The 22,297-nt window shown below is 34.0% G+C and overlaps 1 protein-coding gene across 4 annotated transcripts in view; it reads right to left on the bottom strand.

Moving 5' to 3' along the window:
- The window catches only part of LOC113391823 (transcription factor CP2-like protein 1), a 46,722-nt gene that overhangs the window by 22,365 nt on the left and 2,060 nt on the right, over positions 1–22,297 (bottom strand). For 2 of the 4 annotated variants that reach the window (XM_026627911.2, XM_026627912.2), the window contains exons 2-3: positions 2,606–2,717; positions 1,592–1,712 (exon numbers count right to left, since the gene is read on the bottom strand). In XM_026627911.2, coding sequence (XP_026483696.2) covers positions 1,592–1,712; positions 2,606–2,717 — 233 coding nt within the window. Of the gene's footprint in view, positions 1–1,591; positions 1,713–2,605; positions 2,718–6,101; positions 6,307–9,592; positions 9,655–11,017; positions 11,109–22,297 lie in introns of those variants that run through there. The other 2 variants (XM_026627914.2, XM_026627913.2) reach the window with 2 other exon arrangements.

Below are 22,297 nucleotides of genomic sequence, written 5' to 3'. Positions count from 1 at the left end.
TCCTTCAACGCCAAACACTAACGAATCATTCGTTTTTGAGTTACGAGTAACGAACCGTTGGTGTCATTCCTGTAACATTTTTCGTCACATTTCCACTTCAAAAATTATAAAACTTTGGAACGTAAGCAATACTACCATCCGTTAGCTAAACAAATAATTTAATGATAAAATTCATGAACATAAAAAGACAAACTTAGCGAAATAAAATTCAGGAGTACCTAAGATCTAGACACGCGTTAGCGTGTCAAGCCAAGTTCAAGTAAAAGAACTGGCAAGCAGCACCGTGTGTAATGTTACACGAACCATTTGGAGCCTTTTTAGCCAATTGTTCGTAAACACACGTTATAATGTGTGTTTATAATAACAAATTTACTGTTGAATTTTTGCGTGCTTAATTTGTGTATATAATTTCTATGTAACAGGTTTAGAACTTGCGAAGGCTATAATATAATTCAGATATCAGAACTACGAAATCAGACTTTAGGCTACAATATATTCTCCTAAGTTATAAACAGAAATGATATTTTATGTAGTTATAAATTAATATCAGGACCATTGAACTTGACACCCATTTAGATTTCACTTCTTTTGTCGTTGAAGTCAACAACCAAGGCCTATATCATAATATTGAACTTGGCTCTCATTTCACATTTATGTTTTGATGGGATAAATATATCTCTAGTATATTTATAGGTAATTTTTTCTATTCCAATGTATGATGCTAGCTCTTTCTTTCTAATGGTAAATTGCTGATGACGGAAAGAGACAAATCAGTGGTGAGGTCGTGAGTGTTTGGTATGTTTTATTTTATAAATGAATAAATGATACTAAGTTATGAAAGTTGTTTAAAAATATGTTTATATGGATAATTCATTTCAATGGCAGGAAGAGTGAAGATAAACAAACCTTAGATTTATATATTCCGTGCGATTTGCCGATAGCTCAGCTATATTACGCACTACAAAACAATTCTTGATTAATACTAGTGGGTCTCCCGTGAAACTTCGCATTTATACAAAAGATTTTTTAGTAATTTCGAAACCTATGACAGGTTTTGTTTTGATTTCTTTTCATTGTAAACTGCAAGTCACTCATCTACATTTGGCGCAAATTGATGAAAAATTATTAAATAGTTTTTTTTAATATCAAATACTATTTTATTAGTTCAGTTAGAATTTGAGTTTGTCGATTACAATTAAATTTTAGTTTTGTTTACGATTTTTATTTTTTATTATTTCAAGAATCCATAATACGTAGACTTTAAAATCTCGACCAATGGTGTCAATTTAAGGTTATTGTTGTTTATATGTCTTTACACCTCTTGCCATTGAAACAGACTATTTTTAAAAATAGGTTTTATTAAATACAAGTTTACCTCAAGACTACCGAGGGACCACTTGAAAAAGAAGAAAAAATGTTAGGTATATTTAAAAATAAAATAATTAGATAATTTTGCACAATTCTGTAAAAACCTTAAGCTTGTACCTACGAATTATGATCCAGATAAAAAAATCTGCATATTTTTAGCAAATTGACATCAAGAATAAAAAAAATAACTTTGATATTCTGACAAATTAAGGAGTAGCTTTACCTGTCTGTCGTCAGTTCTGCGAGCCGGCCACGCGCGGCGAGGTGGAGACACCACGTTGCCGGTAGGTGAGGGCGCTTCTTGCTTGAAGACGGCCAACGACGGCAGAGACAGCAGTGCCTCGCTGGAAGAACAGACGAATTATAAAATTACATACATTACATAATTAAAACGCATGACGCGTTTCCCCTACGTGGAAATGGGGGGGGGACGTGGGATTCACCGGTGCCCCGGACGCCGAATGCGCCGAGGTACACCGGAATACCCACAAAAAAATCAGCGTTACCCTCTCCGTCTCTTCGGCGGGCGCAATGGGATCGCTTTCGCATGCTACCGTGTAGCCCTGAGGGTCGGCCCGCCTATGCGGGCCTCCAACACCTGGGGGCGATTCCCGGGGTACTGAGAACCTCCCTATTCCCTGAGGCGCGTATTGAGGCGGGAGGAGGTGCACACAACGCTTCTTCCTCCTCCCAGGTCGTCTTCGGCGAAACGGGTCTGCAGCGGCATCCTCTTCCCGCTCCCGCTCCGCGGCTTTCTTCTGCGACATGACGCTTTCGCAGAAGGAGCGCATCTCCGACCAGTACGTCTCGCTACTGAGCATTTCATTGACAATACTCGATTGTGCAACCCCACCTGGGTAGGTCCCACTCATCATATATTGTATCGTTAAAGAACAGTACTTAGTAATGTTGTGTTCCGGTTCGAAGGGCGAGTTAGGCGGCCGGGCAAATGGGGGGATCCATTGTTGACATGGTTACAAGTGGTTACCAATACCTACAGACATTGGTACTGTAAGAAACATTAACCATTCCCGACTTCAACAATGCGTCACCAACCTTGGGAACTAAGATATCATATTCCTTGTTCCTGTAGTTACATTGGCTCATTAATTCTATATATACGTGTGAACAAACCAACCCATAGTCAGTTTGCTGTTATATTTTAAAACAAAAAAAAATAACATTATACAAATTGGTCTAAATTTTTGCGAGAGATAAATGCGATTACAGTACTCACTTCATGGACAGTTCGCCGGGCAAGTCCAGGTCGAGATCGTTGACCTGCCAGCCAGGGGACATATGTGATGACGACGAGCTGGTGCCGCTGCCGCCCATCTCGCCAAGGGTCGCTGTAACCAGATTAAAGATAGTTATTATTTATATTTGTTAAAAATATTTTTTTGAAAATATGGCATTTATATGGCAACACAGTGCCAAGTAAAATACGAAAGAAAACAGTTTAGAGAGTATCTACTAAGAAGGTCGTACATTTTATTATTACTCTAATTCATTATAAATTTGATACAAAGTGTTTTTTCTTTACCTTTACATAAAACTTTTACAACAACATTATTTACCTATATAAAAACCAACTATATATTACTCAGAAACAGTACGTCCAAAGCACTGAAATGTCGCGCCAAAAAGCAAACCCAAGCTTCTGTGACAGGTGATCGCACGCTTTTTTTTTTAAACGTATCACACGTCAAGGTATCGATGCATTTGGCGGTAAAAAAAAAGGTGTTCAACTTTAAACCGTGGACATCTTTATTTTGACACGCACCGATTTGAAAAATGTACACAGTCTAAAAACTTAAAGTACAATTTAGCAATTTCTTTGGTTATATAATAAGTTTAATGTCTATTTGAACTATTATTATACACACAGCTTAAACTGGTTCAGTCATTGGTCACAGCGGTGATAAGAATCCTGTCAGTGATAATATCCAGACATTGCTCTCGGAATAATGACTTGACCTTTGATAAACTATAAGAACACGTATTAATATGGCAACACAGTGACAATATTTAGATGGAGGAGGATGTTTAATTTTACCCCCATATCGGGGACTAATTAATACAAATTTGGAATTGTAAGTAGAATTAAATATCGATCTTTTTACTAGCCATTATTTAAAATCAGGAATTAATATAATTGTTCTTCAATAAAGAATTGGTGTCGTGCGAAAAGTAATGTTGGACGATTTTTGGAAATAGATGGAATAGAAAAAAAACTTATTCCAAAATTAATTTCTTTAAACTTAATAATAATCGTTATAATATTAAAAACGCGAATATATATTAGGATGTCTGTTACTAAATCACGAAAAAACGGCTGAAAGGATTTAGATGAAGTTTGCAATAGAGCTAGCTCAAGGTTTGACCTGATATGCCGTATCATCTTATAGTCATATCACACTATCACTAGGACGTATAAACGTCATAAGTGTTACAAAACAAATAAAAGAAAATGTACTTGATGATGATCTATATATATAGGCTTATATCTGCCACGATAGCTGTTCTCAAGGACATATAAATATTCTAGTTCCTCACGCTCATAACCCGATTGACTGGAAATCCGACACGAACGGCAGGAATAAAACAAATGGCTTTTTGAGCTTTCTGAAGTATCCAAGTGTACACCATTCCAGCTTTCAGACTAAGAGCTGCTACAGAGAATTCGACAATTACACCCCAATAGATTTTCACAGGTCTGACCCGGGGTTTAAACCCAGAACCTCAGCGGTCAAAATATAATTTACACGATGGTAGCCGTAGGACAAGTTAGTATAACAAGCTGTAAAAATCAACGGATATTTTATCAATTGGGTTACTGGGTCTCCGCTGCGGGTTATAGAGTTCATGGCGATTGATTCGTATTAAATCTCAACCTCGATAATACCTAAAAGTTTACCATTAAGTTTTGTGTTCAATAAATTCCATTGGAAGAGTTCAATGACCTCAAATTTCTCCCAAATAATTTGGTCAATATCGATCTGCAGATGGACGAATATAAGTAGATCTTTGCCTGAAGATCTGTTGTAAGGTATTCAAAGTTCACCAAAATTGGTACCTATAGTTTTAATCCAATTATAGCCGTTATAATGACTTGTCAAAAATGCATTATAAATTATGATAACCCAACACGACCTCTCCGTGAATAATATCTGATTATAAGTTTCACAACGAAAACAAAAGAATACGAAATCCGTTGCAGATAATTTAGACTATTAATTGCTTGTGTAAATCAATTACTTAAGTAATTTTTAATGGTGTTTATTTTAAAGTATACACTTTAAAATGCATTTCTAAATAGAGTGTTATATCACCCTAGAAAGCAGAACAAACAACATTATGATTAATTGCTGGAAAGGTTTTGGGCCCTTCTGGGAAGGTACCACCCACTCATCATATAGTCTACCGCCAAGCAGCCATATTTAGTATTGTTGTGTCTGTTTTGAAGGGTGACTTAGCCAGAGTAAATGCATAAGGGTCATAAAAACTTGGTTCCCAAGGTTGGTAGCACATTGGTGATGCGATGAATGAATAATATTTCTTACAGTGCTGAAGTTTATAGGCTGTGGTGACCAGTAACAAGCAGATGGCTCATTTGCCAGCTAACCGACCTATGACTAACAATGACATAAAATACTTATGACCGATTTCGGCGGCAAATCTCAAAGGAGACTCTACGAAAAAGAGAAGTCTTATAAAGAATGTTTTATAGTGACTCTATTCCCTTATTCTCACAAGCCGATGGCAACTGCGAATCAGAAAGAGTTCAGGTGCAAGATCAACGGCTTTTGGTATTTTTATTGAAGTCAAATACAGAACACAATTCCCACACAAAGATTTTAATAAAACATTTTCATTTGTTTATTATTGTTAAATTTGTATCTCCAGAGACATGTTGCTTGTTGTCCGTGCTTTTGATGTTTGATCTTTAATTTGATTAAATTTATTTTTATTATCATATTGGTATATGATATACCATCCAGTATACATTCCAATTGATAACATTCGAGATGTTGTGAATTTTCTAAGAAAAAACTCACTATGATAATTAATTTATCATCTCATTACGCAAATATGAAACTGGCTTACATTTGAGCGTTATCAGTTAAACTTTGCTCGGGGCCGAGTTCGGTAAGTATATCTAGTTATAACCAATTCTTCGATTTGCCCCGTCAATAATAAATACATACATATTTTCAAGTTAAACCACTGCTGGGCATAAGACTTTCCTCTTCGCAAGGATTGGTGATACCACTACGCTGCTCTAATTCGGCATAGATAACTCCACGTGATACGTCATAGAATTTGATCAACACTATGAATATATTCAATACTGCCTGGGTTAGCATCCGCAATCTTTGGTTCAACTTCACGTATTGTAACAACTAGGACATCTCAGCCTTTCAAGTATATAGTACAAGGAAAAGAGAATCTGAATAGTTTTTGTCCAGAATAATCTAATTTTTATTTGTTAATTTACCAAAAACCTATTCGTTGATTCAATATAAAGGTTTCATTAAAATACCATTAGTGGTTATGGTGTAACACTTTCATTCATAATATTTTTAAAAGTAAATATACCTAACTTTACATCTTTGAAATTCATATTAAGGTTTCTATGTACAAGATAAAAAATGGCGCCCAAATTGGGACTTAAATTACAAACAGTAAAAAATATATATTGTATCAACGATATTAAAAAAAAACGAAGTTACCATAGGCATTATAAGTGATGCTGGCAAACGCATGCGCTCCAAACTCAGCAAACCTCCTCCCTTCCCTCGCTTCTCTTGCTGCGAACTGAAGAACGGCGGCCGCGGATACGCGATCCGACTGCTGGTTTGTATCTTCCACCATCTTGGATTATCTTACTCCAGTGACCAAGAGATGGCGTTAGTTGTCACTATGCAGTCTTACTTTACTTTTAATTCCAGTTACTGATAGATAGCGCAGTAGTCTCGTTTTCATCTAATGTTTAAGTTTGCACTATGACTTCAATGTTTTTGATACACAAATTAAAAATCTATTCATTTAAAAGTTAGTCAGACCTAAAGTTAATTCGGCTGAGGTTTTTTTCACTGTCACAACACGCAGCAACATTTTAATGTCTATATATACTTTCTCGAAATCGTCCGTCTGTTTATTAATATTTTTAAGGTGACACGCGATACAGTCATTTTAGTTCGGAAATTATTTTTCGCTGAAAACTAATTTTAGAATAATTGCATTATGACAAGTTTTGAAACGTAAGTTATAGTTTCTGAAACGGACTATTAAATTATAAACGTTAGTTTTGTATTATGCGATAATGTTCGTTTTATTGAGTTAGATATTAAAGCGATTTATTATAAAGCTTAGTACATACAAATATATTTACGAACTTAGCAGGTAAGAGGGGATAACATAAAAATAGTTTTTTTTAGATTTTCATGAATTTATGGAATACTAGCTGTGCCCGCGACTTCTTGCGCGTTTGAATTTATCAAAAAAGTTATTGTTGTAGCCTTAGTTACTCCTTATTACATCAGCTATCTGCCAGTGAAAGTCCCGTCAAAATCACATCAACCATTCCAGAGATTAGCCGGAACAATGAGATAAAAATTAAAAAAAAAAAAAAAGTTATTTTATTATGTGTACCGGTATACATACATATATAGAAGCATGTGGTAAAAATAGGTTATTTTAATATTACAAACAAGCACTCCAATTTTATTATATGTATATCTCGGAGTCGATTCTCCGACGGAACGCGGGTAGGAGAATACCGCCAATCGAACGCAAGTGTGACGTCACACCGAGTCACACTTGGATGCGGCCGTTGGAAGGGAGCTCACGCTGATTTGGAAGCTCACACCGAACGGACGTATCTGTTCGAGAAGTGATATCTAAACCTACCTACTATCCATACCTTATCTAATTGTGATAATTGAAATAAATTAATTTTGATCCAAGTGCTTCGAGATATTTTATTTGCTTTAGGTACCCCATCATGTCAGAACCACACAGATACGTGCCCATTAAGTCAGGATTACCACTCTGCTCCGACATATATATTTAGATTTATAAATTATTAATTACCGACAAAAGTCAGACCATCTTACGATATTACCAGCATGACTGTTAGATATGAAAAAAAAATTGACATAGTTCTTTAGTAAATTAAACGTCTCAGATGTTATCGTGACCAAAAGAAAGAGTTGTATTCTCAAATGTAACTTCGACGCGGCGTTGAACCCTTTATGTTTGTGTTAATGCTGAGTTGGTTAACATTATTTATATACGTAGATAGATAGTGTCGAACTACAAAAGAACTAAAACAAACGAGCCGACTTTGTTATCTTGGTGTGCGTGACAGCTACGCTTGACACTCGTCATAAGTCAAACTAGTGTGCGTGTGCTTATCGGCAAAATGATCACAAAATGATCGCTGTAAGAAATAGTAAGCATTCCTTACATCACTAATGCTCTGGCAACCTTGGGAACGAATATGTTATGTCCCCTGTGCCTGTAGTTACACTGACTCACTCACTCTTTAAGCCGGAACACAACAATACTGGGTTTTGTGCTAATGGTTAATAAATTAACACTTTGTTAAACATTTACCACGTATCTTAAACGCCGTTTCGTGTCCATAAAATATTTTACGATCAACCTACATGTTTTAAATTTAAAAACTGTTTACATATTCGAAATACCAACAAAGAATAACACTATTGAATTTATAAGACAATTTGATCGTGATTAAAGAAATACACCTGGAAATGTTGTAATTTTTTCCCTATAGTTGATTAACGTTTTAAAGTCTTTGTCGTGTGCAAATATACTTTAATTAGGTAGATTTTACAAGCATTTTTTTAAACAATTATAAAAATCTAATAGTTTATTACAATAATATGTACATTGATTAAAAAATATCATGAAATTCACCCTTGGCGCGTCAGATGCAACTGCGAAGCGCAGCTTCTTACAATGCCAACTTGGGAGTTTTCCGCAAATTTAGGGGGTATCAAGTTGTATCGGTTGTTTAAACGTATCCCCCCCTTTTACTTTTGTAGACAAAATAAAAGTATAAAAAAATTAAAAAATATTGTATGAATAGAATATTAGGAAGAATAAAAATGGAAATAAAACTTAATAAAACTAAATTATTAATTTCAAATTGTTTACACTTATATAAAGACAAGATCGAGTGTCGTGTGAGCACTGAGAGCTTATGACAGACGCGTTACTGATTGGATTATAAAAATATCACGGGAAAACCCCCTGCATCGCAGCCAAGTCATTGACAGCGAATTTAATATATATGTTAGTAAATATTATCACATGAAGACATTATGTACTGTATCAAAGAGCGGTTACTATTATTATTTTTTTGCTATTGTTGGCAAACGAGCAGGAGACTCATCTGATGGAAAGTGACTACCACCGCACATGGACATCAAAACCAGGGGGCATGCAGGTGCGTTGCCGGCCTTTATTTATTTTAAATTTTTTAATTAAAACACTCACATTTACCCAACCACCTGTTATCTACAATCTTCTGATTTTAAGGAGAGCGAATCGTTTCTTGAATATAGCAAACGGGCATAAAATTCTTTGAATTTTGTATAATAACACGAATTAAACATACAATTTGAATTTTCGAATGTTTTATTAATATAATGACCATAAGTGAAAAAAGCCAAATAAACAACATTTGACAGTAAATTGACGCGACATCATTGGTCGAGAGCTTGATTAATCTATGATATTCACTATGGATTTGCGAAAAAATGACGTTTCTAACGTCGACGAAATTGTTATCGGAATTTTGGAAGTAAAATTGCAGTGGAAATAAGTGGTTAAATGCAATAGTGTTGTATTATAAATTAAGATATATTAATATATAAACTCTAAATAGTGCACAAAATGGCTGAATTATTAACAAATCGCATTAAAAACGTAATTCTAAAGTTTGTTTATCTTTTTTCCTACTTCCATTGGAATATACGTATTATAGGTGCGTTCGATATCTGACAGATTACATTTGAATAAAAAGAAAAATGACAAGTATGCTGAATGAATGAATGACTTGTTTTCGTTCGCGATTAAGGCGAGAACAAATATAATTTGCAAGGAACATATAAACATATAAAGTGATATTATTTACAGAATAATCTTTTAACACCTAATATTATGTGAACATAAATAAACTGTTACTACTAACTTTTCTGTAATGAGAAAGCTGCGAACCACGGCGAGTAGCAAATACGATCGAATGTTGGCATCCTGTATATAGAGATTTAAGTCGGATTTAATCTTCATTTTTAACTAAATAAACAAAGTAAAACTGCTGTCAAATTAGTCTGTATTTTTTTTTAATTAACAAATGTCAAAGACGTTAAACATTATTTATTATCTGTTGTTTTTTGAATAACAGATAACCAAGTATTAATAATAAATAGCTTAGATATTTTTCGGCAAAACGGCAATTGTTTTGTATATTGGCGACCTTATAAAATCATTTAATTTATGTAGGCCCTTTTGATTCGGTATTTAATATATATCTCATTTTCAGTTAGTTGAATGAACCCAAAGCATCACACACTCATCAATTCGAAACATCCGACTAAAAGACCTCTTTAATCAATTGTCAAAAATCAATCAACGAATAATAACCAACTCGGTGAAAGAATTTGAGAGATAATATTACTACTATACAAAACTCTATCGATAGAGGCAACTGAAAAGAGTGTCAGACTTAAAATGTACTTCGATTATAAAAACAATCATCATTCATAAATTCCATACAACAAACATACTAACCGTTTTTTATATAAAAATAAAATTGAAGAAATTTGAAAGCAGTTTTATTTATATTATTATAAGTGATAAGAGTTTAACATAATTATAAGACAAAGACAGATCTGACATATAGGTACATATATATATATAATTCAGCGATATACGACGTGTATAATGTTGCAATTTTTTTTATTATATATGACAATCATAGCACAGCAGAACTGTTCAAGTGAAGCTATTCTATGTATAATGTAAATTCTATATAATATCAATATGTAATATTATTTCTGAAATCTTCACTGAAAATGATATTAAGGCACGATATAACACTGTGCTCGTAACAAGCATGCTACCTACGTTTATAGCGATAGCTTAAAGTATCATGGTCATACGTATGATAACATATTAGGCCAGTCGCCAGATTAAGTCGAACTTTTAAAGAGATATCGAGCTTAAAATGTTGTCATTTTATTGAAAACAGTGGTATGTGCAATTAATATAACATAACTCCATAAAAAATATAACGACATAAACATAGGATAGAAGTTAAAAAAAAAAAACTTAAAAAAAAGTCTATTGATTTACCTATTTGTCATAGATAATAAATCTATAACATCTGTCATATACATAGTCTACAGATAAAAACATTAATCGATAAATCGAAAACCACAATCGAATAATTCGAATCGATTATTTTTATCCTTCATATGGAAACAAATAAAAAAAAAATGCAACTTATTCGACTAGCCTTATTAAAATATAACAAAACTAAAAAATATTTTAGGATTAGAGCTTAACGTCTTTGTCTTACAAACGAGATTTAAAAAATAAATCTGTCATCGCTTACATTTTCACTTCGACGCGTTATATTATACGAATTGGTGTTCTTTCACTAAAAACTGAGACGTTTCTACGTGATACACATTACAGATTAATAATCAAGACTATTGTTTGAACAATTTTATCAAGATATATGTGATATTATATAAAACAACATTTGTGTTTAATTTACTTCAACGTTTATCTGACTATTGATGCCTTTTACATAAAACTAAAGCCTCCGCGGATTATTTCGCGAAAAACACGTCTGAGAGATACAGTAACTTGATTAGAGCAGATTTTAGTGATCTTTCGTGTATTTTACGCATCGTTGTGTGCGTCTTCTTGAGAGGAAACTTTTAACTTTTTTTTTTTTTTTTAGTTTTTGTCATTTCCAGCCGACAACAGGAGATGCAATTTTTATTTGGAAAATTGACCTGAAATTATCAGGTGGACAATTATACTAATTTATAACGGTTACGATCCATTCTCGATTCGATTTCGATCTAACTTCGACTATTCCTCGCGTAAACTGGGAAATGGCCCTCCCGTAACTTTGTATGAATTTAACACGTGCGAAGTCAGTACGGATAGCTAGTTACTACGTATGTGTACATTATAAGAGTCAGAAGAAGACGTCTAAACAGAACCGCGTTTCAACTTTCGAACGCATTAACAGGATTGTCGGTAGAGGGGCGTAGTATCATACACTTAGTTTCCGACTGTGGAAGGCCAAAACATCCTTAATTGAAGCAAGGTATAGGAGTACTTATCATCAGGTCGCCAATTTGCTAGTACTTGTCTAATTTATCAAAAAGGCTTACCCCCTCCAACGCGGCCGGAAGCTAGTGTATAAATTATCTTTTAAAGCCAATGCTTGAGCTACCGATTGATATCTCGCAGCCGTTCACGAGATAAACTATCACATTTAACCAAGATACACCCTCGTGTACATTTGCGTAATATTTACTCATTCAAACTTCATACGGAAATTTAAATGCGAGTTTAATGTTTGCCGGTAGACGCTATTCCTCCACAGCGTTTAAATATTTCAAGTACAGGCGATCTTAGTCCTTTTTCCCTTCACACTAAGTTCACTTTCCCAGTCTCAATTTGACAAATATCAACTAAAACAGCTTACTTATGAATAATCTTCTATATATCTATAAAAGCGAAACACCACTCACCGATTAATCACGAAATCTCAGAAACTACAACACCTACTAACTTGAAATTTGGCAGGTCGCTAATCGCATCTACCCCTATGGGGGTAAAACGGAGGTTGTCAGTTTGTGTTTTATAAAACTACGCGCGGGCAAAGCCGCAAATTCAGCTCATATATAAATATAGGTATTATAATAATGTATCATAGGAATGGTTAATATTTCTGATAGAGTCAAGCGAAATATAAAAGTCTGTGTGCGGTGGTGACCACTTACTACCCGGTGTTCCAGGTGCCCGTCCGCCTACCTATTTAAAAAGAAAATATTAAAAATTCAATCTATTTATACAACGTTCGAGATATTATGGGCGTGTGTTTCTCACTAGTAACGTGATTCGCAAATATGTTTTTCTAGTAACGTAACACCGACGTCACCGATGTTAATTTATCGTACCTTCAAAACGAAATATCAATAACACGAACGTAGATACGTAATAATTCAATTATTAACTAATTTTATATAAAACATGCCTAACATGAGTGCACATATTTTTTCGCTATTAGTTCGCTAATACACAAGTAGGTATTACTACTAAGTAGGTAGTACTAGTTGGTCCATGTTCCTCCTTGGAGTTTGAGAAAGGGTGCCGTCAGCACATCGCCTTTTTAAAATCAATCAAAATCAAAATATATTTTATTCAAGTAGCATTTTACAAGCACTTTTGATCGTCATTTAACAAACTATATTAAGTAAAGCTACCACCGGTTCGGAATGCAGGTTCTATCGAGAAGAACCGGCAAGAAATTCAGTAGTTACCCTTTTTCAACATCTAAAAATACAGTCATGTTAGTTAAATACAATTATATATGTATGTCATGTCTCCTGCCTGGAAGTCAACAAGCATTAACTCCACGCTTTTTTATGCCTTCTTTACTTGATTGAATTTATTTAACGGCAAAATTAAAAATGTCTGCGGAATTTTATTAAAGAAACAGATTCCTTGCCCCAAGAATGATTTATTGACTTTGCAGAGTCGGAAACTTGGCGTTCTAAGCTTATCCCTACTTCTTGTGCACATACAATGATTATCACTGATTTTATCAAAGTGATCAATGTTACTTTGAATATACATAATATTGTTGTAAATATACTGTGACGTAACAGTGAGTATTCCTACTTTGTTAAAAACATCCCGAAGAGAGTATCTAGCTCCAAGATTATAAATAAACCGGATTGCTCTCTTTTGTAAAATCAAAACAGTTTTTAAACATATATTACCAAAATGACTATTTAACTTTGCAATTTGAATACGTATTTTAGAAATACTACGAAAAATATAATGGACTCTTGTACGACGTTTTTTATTCAATGCATTAGCACTGTACGGGCAATTAGACCGGCGATAGGTAGGCGAGTGTTTAAATTACAAAAACCATGCAAGGGGTCGTTCTTCAAGAACTTACTCTGAAAATATCTACTCTACAAATACTCTAAAAATCAATACTAACACTATAAACGTGAAAGTAACTGTCTCTCAGGAACAGTTTCTTAGCAAAACTACTGAACCGAATTTGATAAAATTTTATATGAGACAAGCTTGTACCCCAAGAAAGGACACGGGTTACTTTTTACGCCTAACGCCTGGCAATAAACGCCTAAAACGCGAGCGACATCAGTCTCCATGAAAGGAGATAAAGTGTTCCCCCATAACTTAGACATTAGACTTGCATCATAACGAACAAACGAAGGTAGCGACATACATATATGATGTTAATATGGTATATAATTTTTAACGAAGTGGTCAGAACCGTCTAGTCGATATCAATAGCCTAAGTACTACGCCGGGACTCAAACTATCTCAATACGAAATCATCTAAATCGGTTCAGCGGTCTAAGCGTCAAGGGGTAACAGACAGAGTTACTTTCGCATTTACAATATCAGTATAGATTCAATGTCCTCCATTATAACTTCTATTTAACAATCTTACACTTAAGCAATTAAAGTGAATTTAATAAATTACAAAGAATACTATAAACGCGATTAAAAATTACAGTAGACACGATGTCTATAAACTTTGTTTACATAAAATTCTTACGAGATAACGATATTTGAATACAAATTATCTACGGCAATTATGAACGATGCAACGTTGAAAACAGTTCGGAGAAAACTACGCTTTAATGCTCCGACTTTACATGTCTCCCTCGACTGTACTGAGACATACTCAACTTTTTTGTAAATCCAATTTGATGCCCATGTGACAGATTCCTCCTATTCCTAGAGCTTATCTTACGATGTTATCTTCGATTATTGAAGTGATAACTTCTTATGGGGGGTGTAAACCGTTTCGTTACATAACGCGTTACGGTGCCGGTCTGTCTGGCTTCCCTGTCTCTCACGCATACGGCAGCGGTATTAATTGGATCAAATAATGATAATAATATACATACACAAAATTATCATGTACATATTCATGGATTTTAACTAAGAATTAGAATTTTATTAAATAAATAACCTTTCCTCATATCATCATACTTAAGTAATAACCTAAGTTATTCACAAGTTAAACAATTTCAATATTAAATAGTTCAACTTAGAATAGTTTAAGTTATCACTTCTGTCGGGCGTCCCGAGACGCACATTTCAGTTATTATTTTTTGTGATATAGTTTGACGTCCTATGACGTGCAAATGGGCCCCCTGATAGTAAGTGACCAAAGGTCAGTCACCTCTCATTCACTACAAAGATGATCAGCACGTATTTTACAGAATGCTTAGAGGCCATGTTGAAGAAAACTACCAGACGAATGAGCCGAATGGAATTCTGACCGACGAATCATAAGTCATAGAAATTGTTAGCTCCAAAAATCTATACTAATACTATTAATGTGAAAGTAACTGTCTTTCAGTAACAGTTTCTTAGCAAAACTACTGAACCGAATTTGATAAAATTTGATATGAGACAAGCTTGTACCCCAAGGAAGGACACGGGATACTTTTTACGCCTAACGCCTGACAATCAACCCCTAAAATCAAAGCGATAACTAAGTCTTCATGAAAGGAGATAATTTGATGTGTTGTGTTTACTTGGTGGTAATTCTTTGTGAAAGCCCGTCTGGGTAGGTACCACCCACTCATCAGATATTCTACCGCCAAATAACAGTACTCTGTATTGTTGTGTTCCAGTTAGAAGGTTGAGTGAGTCAGTGTAATCACAGGCACAAGGGACATAACGTCTTAGTTCCCAAGGTTGGTGGCGCATTGGCGATGTACGGAATGGTTAATATTTTACAGCGCCTTTGTCTGTGGGCGGTGACCACTTATCATCAAGTGGCCCATATGTTCGTCCGCCAACCAATGCCATAAAAAAATGTGTTCCCCACATCTGAGACATTAGACTTCCATTATAACGAACAAACGAAGATACCGACATACAATATCTTGAGAGTATGATAATATTACATGCTCGGGGTATTTACAACGTGGCTTTAAGTCGTAAAGTGATTTAAACTCCGTTTGTAAAGTGTGTCATAATCATATTTGTGAAATTAAATGCGAGCGTTTTGTAAAAGCGTGATTGTCTTTTGTTTTAGGGATTAGTAATTCGGTTTTCTTTTCTCATTTAAATATTTAAAAAAATGTGACTTTTTTTAAAACGTTCACTTAACGTTTATTATGAATACGAATTTAACTCTGTCTGTCTGTTTCACTTACACGGCCAAACCACTGAACGAGATTTGATGAAGTTTAGTATGAGGAAAGCTTGAACTTCTAGGAAGGACATGGACTCCTTTAAATCTAACACGTGACGACCGACAACTAAAACGCGTGCGAAACAGGCGACTACTACTAGTTCATATATGTACATTCAGAGAAAGACTAAATAATAATCATAAATAATACATATGTCTAATACATTTATAATTAAAGTTCATCATATCGGTACACGTTCCGAGCTGTTATAGGTCCGTTGATAAGGAATGTACGAATGGCACGTATCGTTCATTTGGTAAAGAATTACAGATTAATTTAGTTCATTTATTATATCAAATAGTTTCGACTAATCTCTTTTATTATCAGATTAATACCTCTCGATAATGAAACAATACTGTGTATACTTATTTAAAAATACTAGTGGTAGCTCGTTGGTCGAAATTCAACCGTAATTAATTGATCATTAAAATATAATATAATTGAAAAAATAGGAAAACTTAGGCTCAGCTGAATGATACCTTGACATTACTACAAAAAAAAAAAAAGAAAAAAAAGTCAGAAACGCGTTATTGATTTTTAAGTTAGAAATGATGTCTGTTCCCTTTGGCAGTGTGAATGGAATTTATTTATGTTAAATTTTATTTAATACTAGCCATCGCACTAAAGTACAATAAGGGTCTATATAAAATTTATAGTTTGAAGAAAAAACATAAAAGTTTTAGTTTTAGTTTTTTTTAGCTACGAAAGTTGGAATTCTCGGCTTCTCTATACTATAATATGCATGTATTTATTATACATGTAAACCTCCTCTTAAATCACTCTGTTTATTGATGAAAACTACATTGAAATCCGACTTTGTTATATACTATACAGAAATAAAATCATGAAATAATTATTCGTGACAACTTATTCTGATTATTCTTGTAACATCCTACATACCGAACGGGTGGTTTCTTGAACTTTAAATTAACCTTGTAAAACGTCGGTTCAAAATTGTTTTAAGAGTCTACTTGGATAAAATATTGTATTTTTGTCTCCATGATTTTATTACAGCGAATATTGTGGCCCAGAGAGTTGTTGTTGACTTTGGGGTATCAATTTTTTTTAAAGGGTAAATGAGCTTACCTTAGTGAACACTGACGGTAACCAAGCTGTTACAGTGGTACACTTACCAATCAAACCGGAACACAACAATATCAAGTATTACTGTTTAATAGAATATATGATCAAATAAAATAAAATCAAAATATACTTTACTTAAGTAGGCTTTTACAAGCACTTTTAAATCGTCACATTACAAACTATATTAAGTGATGCTACCACCGGTTCGGAATGTAGATTCTACCGAGAAGAACCGGCAAGAAACTTAGTAGTTACACTTTTTTAAAATTTTAAATACAAAATTGTGTTAGTCTGAGTTTCTTTCGCCGGTTCTTCTCAGATCCGAGGTGTCAAATTCCGAACCGATGGTAGATTTTTGACAATCAATAAGCAAGTGTAAACACTTCTATATTTAATAAAGATTTTTGACTTTGACTTTGAGTCAAATACAATTATATATGTACGTATATAATATATCCTGCCGGGAAGACAACAAAGTATGAGTTGCACGCGTTTCTATCATCTATATAATCCTGTATTGAATAATATGCTTTCATCTGATCAGTGGGCGATACTCCGACGGGCTTGACCGAAGCCCTACCACTCAGTAACACTATCTCTCCTACGTCTCGTGTTTATACATAAATTATAAATAAGTTTGATTAACTGTTGCTATGACGATATTATATATTTATAAACAATATAATAGATAAATATATGTTACCCAATGTAAGTCAAACAGTACGTTTTTGTTCCATAGAAGTTTATAAGAAACTCGCAACCCTGTTTCAATGGCAGGTACGATGTCAACTGTGACGCACGGATTACGGAGCTCCGTAACCTTACCGGAAATTATCGGATATCCGAAATAAATATCTATACATAAACATCACCGAAAATGATAAAAAAGAATGTTTATTATAATTTAGTTTTTGTAGTGTTATCATTAAAAAAGTTATTAATTGTATTTGAAAACTGTATGATAATAAATGATAGCAGATAAAAATTCATATATTGTAACTTTTCTATTAAAATATCTAAATAACATATAATATCTGTAACTGACCCTATACCTAAAACCTTATGACCAACACCTAAAACACGAGTGAAAAAGCAGGCGACAACTTTTTTTAAATATAGAAATAATATCCCACATTTGAACTCAAGCGTCTTGAGAAGTGAGTTAGGATCTTAGGAGGGAAGACGTGGCTTACAGTAGAGTGAACTGGCGGAAATAGCGTTGATCCCCCTCGAGTCGAATCTCTCTCTCTTTATATACGTGTCTCTTTTTTTTATATACGGTTTTGTATAATGCGATTTTATTAACTTAGTTTTTGTTATTTTTTTATAGATACGGGATTTTAAAAACATTTTCTTGGTCATTGATTTTTACCGAAAGCAACTTTGTTCTAACTGAGTGTATGAAGACACATCTAGTTTTGACCGGCCTAGATTAGAACGGCTGGACCGATTTTGACGGGACTTTTACCGGCAGATAGCTTATGTAATAAGGAGTAACTTAGGCTACAATTATAACTTATTTGTTAAATTCAAACGCAGACGAAGTCGCGGGCACAGCTAGTAAACAATAAATTTGCTTTTAAAGAAAGTGGATATGTCTTGTCTGGTATCCTTAACCATCATAGCTTTTAACAATATTTCATATCTGACGTCCATCTTAGAAGGTTGAGATATTGGTGATAGAGCTTTGTGCAAGCCCGTCTGAGTAGGTACCACCCACTCAACAGATATTTTACCGCCAAACAACAGTACTCAGTATTGTTGTGTTCCGGTTTGAAGGGTGAGTGAGGCAGTGTAACTACAGGCACAAGGGACATAACATTTTCCCAAGGTTAGTGGCGCATTGGCGATGTAAGGAGTGGTTAATATTTATATACAGCGCCATTGTCTATAGGCAGTAGGGAACACTTACTTACCATCAGGTGGCCCATATGTTCGTCCGTCAACCTATGCCATAAAAAAAATCAAATGGTATTTTCATCCGGTTTAACATTGTACGAATACGATAACTACGTCGATGGTAGATTTTTGACAAAAAATAATCAATTGTAACGCTGCTATATTGAATAAAGATTTTCGTCTTCGACTAATTACGTGATACTAGCCCGAGTTCGAATTAGCAATCTCTGTTTTTGATTCGCGCGAGTCTCGACCAGTCATAAACGTCGTCCATATCGAAAACCATTGTAAAGTATGAAACATGCATATTCAGTTCAAATTTAACGAACGAGAATATTATTTACGTAAAAAAAAAAAAAACTATCCAAACATTGCGTGTCATAACGTTTCTATACCTTTGTCTATTAATGTCGTTATTTTTTTTTAAATATTTTCATTCATAACAAAAAAAAAATTTAAATATTGTTTTCGAACATAATGCAATTATTATATTATTATATGAAAATCATTTACACTAAAAACACCGATAAGTGTTAATTGCAACACTAAACACAGAGTTCACTTAGGTCACAAACACACTAGCGATAATCGCAAAACGTCTCGTCTCTGAAACGCGCCGCATTGTACTAGTTTTGTATGAAAGTTCAATTTGTCACATATTATATTGTTTGATATCAATATAGATTATTGATTTCAGATGTGACGCTGTGGAAGAGTATGTTGCCTAACCGTATTATGTCTCTCTGAGGATATTGCTTATATTAGATATTACACTAGCTAATCGTATGTGTAAACGTCTAGATAGACGTCCGACAAATATACAAAAAAAACGTTTTTCACCAATGTGATGAATTTTTCATGAATGTGATCAATACAATCGGGTGAATAGTTTCCTGACACCAAAACGCATTTTCGTCTATTTTTATCGAACGTGGCGCTGAATAGATGTTTCGTATTTTAAATAATGCAATAAATTTGTTTCTTTCTTTAAATAGTTGTTAAAAAAATATTAAGCTAAGCAAAATAAATAAATGAAGAGACGCACGAACCGTAGCGTCAAACGCGAATGAAACTACAGTCTATTCCAACGACAAGAGGTCAAAAAGCCAAATAAACAACGTTTGACAGCAAATTGACGCAATATAATTGGTCGAGAGCTTGAATAATCTATGATATTTATTATGGAGTTGCGAAAGAATATCGTTTTGAATGTCAACGAAACAGTTATCGAAATTTGGAAGTAAAATTAAAGTGGATATAAGTATTAAAGTATCGGTGCCCTCTCTAATATAATATTATATAATAGTATTAATTATAAATAAACATATATTAATCATGAACTGTTAGCTGATACAGCTGTGTTATTAGAAAATCGCATGGAATACGTAATTCTAAGGTTTGTTTATCTGCCTTCTTCGAATGGGATAGGCTATACGTGCAGCAACTAGTATTATAATTAAATACTCAAACTTTAGCTCTTTCTAATCATAAAGTAATAAAACCACAAGATAATACAACATGTAATCAATTTATACATAATTGATAAACTATAACATTTATATCATAATATCAATAGCTTGTTCGCTGAGGTTACAAAACCTAGACCTAGAGTTGTGTTCTGTAAACTCACTTTATATCTCAAATTACATAGAACGCATTATCAGAAACAAGTAATTACTGAATCTATACTAATATTATGAATGCGAAAATAACTCCCGTCTGTCTGATAAAATTTGAAACGAAGGAACAGCAGTCTAAAGGTCACAGCACATTAGAACCCCCGATAAGCTTTATTTTTCTTCTTCATCAAGCGCGACAGCCATCAGTGTCAATTCACGGTTTGTAAAATTTTACATTACGTAACACTAGTACCGATTGTTAACAAACTACTCGAAAATTCGTGGACCAAGCGGCGTTCATTCGTTGATCGCGCGGGGTCCACTGGTCCGTGGACCAACTGTCGACAACGAGTGGACGCCGTGCGACGAGGCGGTGCGGGTGGCTCTAAGTGGGCTATGACCTTAGCACCGTGCAAGCAATCCAGAACAGGCGACAACCAGTCCAATATAAAAAAAGCGAAGCTCACTTTAAAAATGAGTACATATTTTTGTCGACAAGCAAGAAATCTATTATATATTGATCACGGGCACTAATTATTACCGAGACGAACTTTATTAAGCACACTTGCGGCTTCTTGTTTCGACGTATATCAATCAATGACGTCCAAACAGACAGATCAATAATCATGAGTCGTCTCCTTTTCTATATATGTACATATAATTTCGGAGTGGGTTCATCCATCTTCTCTTTTGGCTTGACCGATTTGGATGTATTTTTTTGTTAGTATTTAAATAATATTCTAAGCTGTTTGAACCTAGTAGGTGATGCTGTTGGCAGTTTCATAAAAAATTTAACTTCTCATATCATAATATTTTTCTCCTCCACCGAGCACGCATTGCATAATAAACAAATGAAAAAATTACAATACTAAAATATTAATAAAATCTAATTATTGAAAACGCATTTAACCATACAATAATATTAAATTTTAAAATCAACTACTGCGAGCGAAATGAAACCACATCTGGAATATTTTTAATCTTTGCCAAATCGAGTCTCACGCTTATCTAACGATACATAACGAGATCGTATGCTCGTAACGCGACTGTTAATTGTTTAAATACTTACAAGAGGAATTTTATCGAATCAAAATATTACTAACTATGTATATTCTTAGTTCAATCGAATCGATATTGTCACGTCACTAGTCCAAAGCGAGTATAACTGCCGGGCGCAGCTATTTATGTATTAATACTAGTTTTCATCTGTCTCAGTCTTAGGTAGTCTAAGGTACATTTAAAAAGTAACCTATCTGCTACTCCAGAATATTATCTATATCTGTGTCAAATTTCATTCAGATTCATTCAGCCGTTCTAGCGCGATTTAGTAACCAACAGCCATCCAGACACATTTTCGCATTTAACATAAAAATTTAATTCCACAAACCACAATTTTTTTAATAAACAAGTGTAAATAAAGATTAATTTCTAACTACACTACTAAGATTATTTGTAAACTAAATGATTTCTAACTATTAAGATATATCGTCGCGGTTTGTACGGACCCCTTTCGGGTAAGACTATATTATATACCTTCTCCGAAACGCGCTCTAACTTCTGGTACGAGTTCTATGAATCTCATCATTTATTGATATGGATCATTTTTTTATACGTTGGAACGTAGTTGCTTTTTATCTATATTATGTATTAAATGACACAATGAAATATATTAACGCTTGAGAACAATTCAAAGACAAGTAATCAATAAAAAAAAAACTTTGAATAATGTATACTAATATTACATCGAAGGTAACTCTGTATGTTGCTCTTTCACGGCCAAACCGCTGAACC

This window comes from Vanessa tameamea, chromosome 28, assembly GCF_037043105.1.
Source record: "Vanessa tameamea isolate UH-Manoa-2023 chromosome 28, ilVanTame1 primary haplotype, whole genome shotgun sequence".
NCBI classification, from domain to species: domain Eukaryota; kingdom Metazoa; phylum Arthropoda; class Insecta; order Lepidoptera; family Nymphalidae; genus Vanessa; species Vanessa tameamea.
The sequence above is the reverse complement of the archived record's forward strand: the minus strand, read 5'-3'. Positions and strand labels throughout refer to the sequence as shown.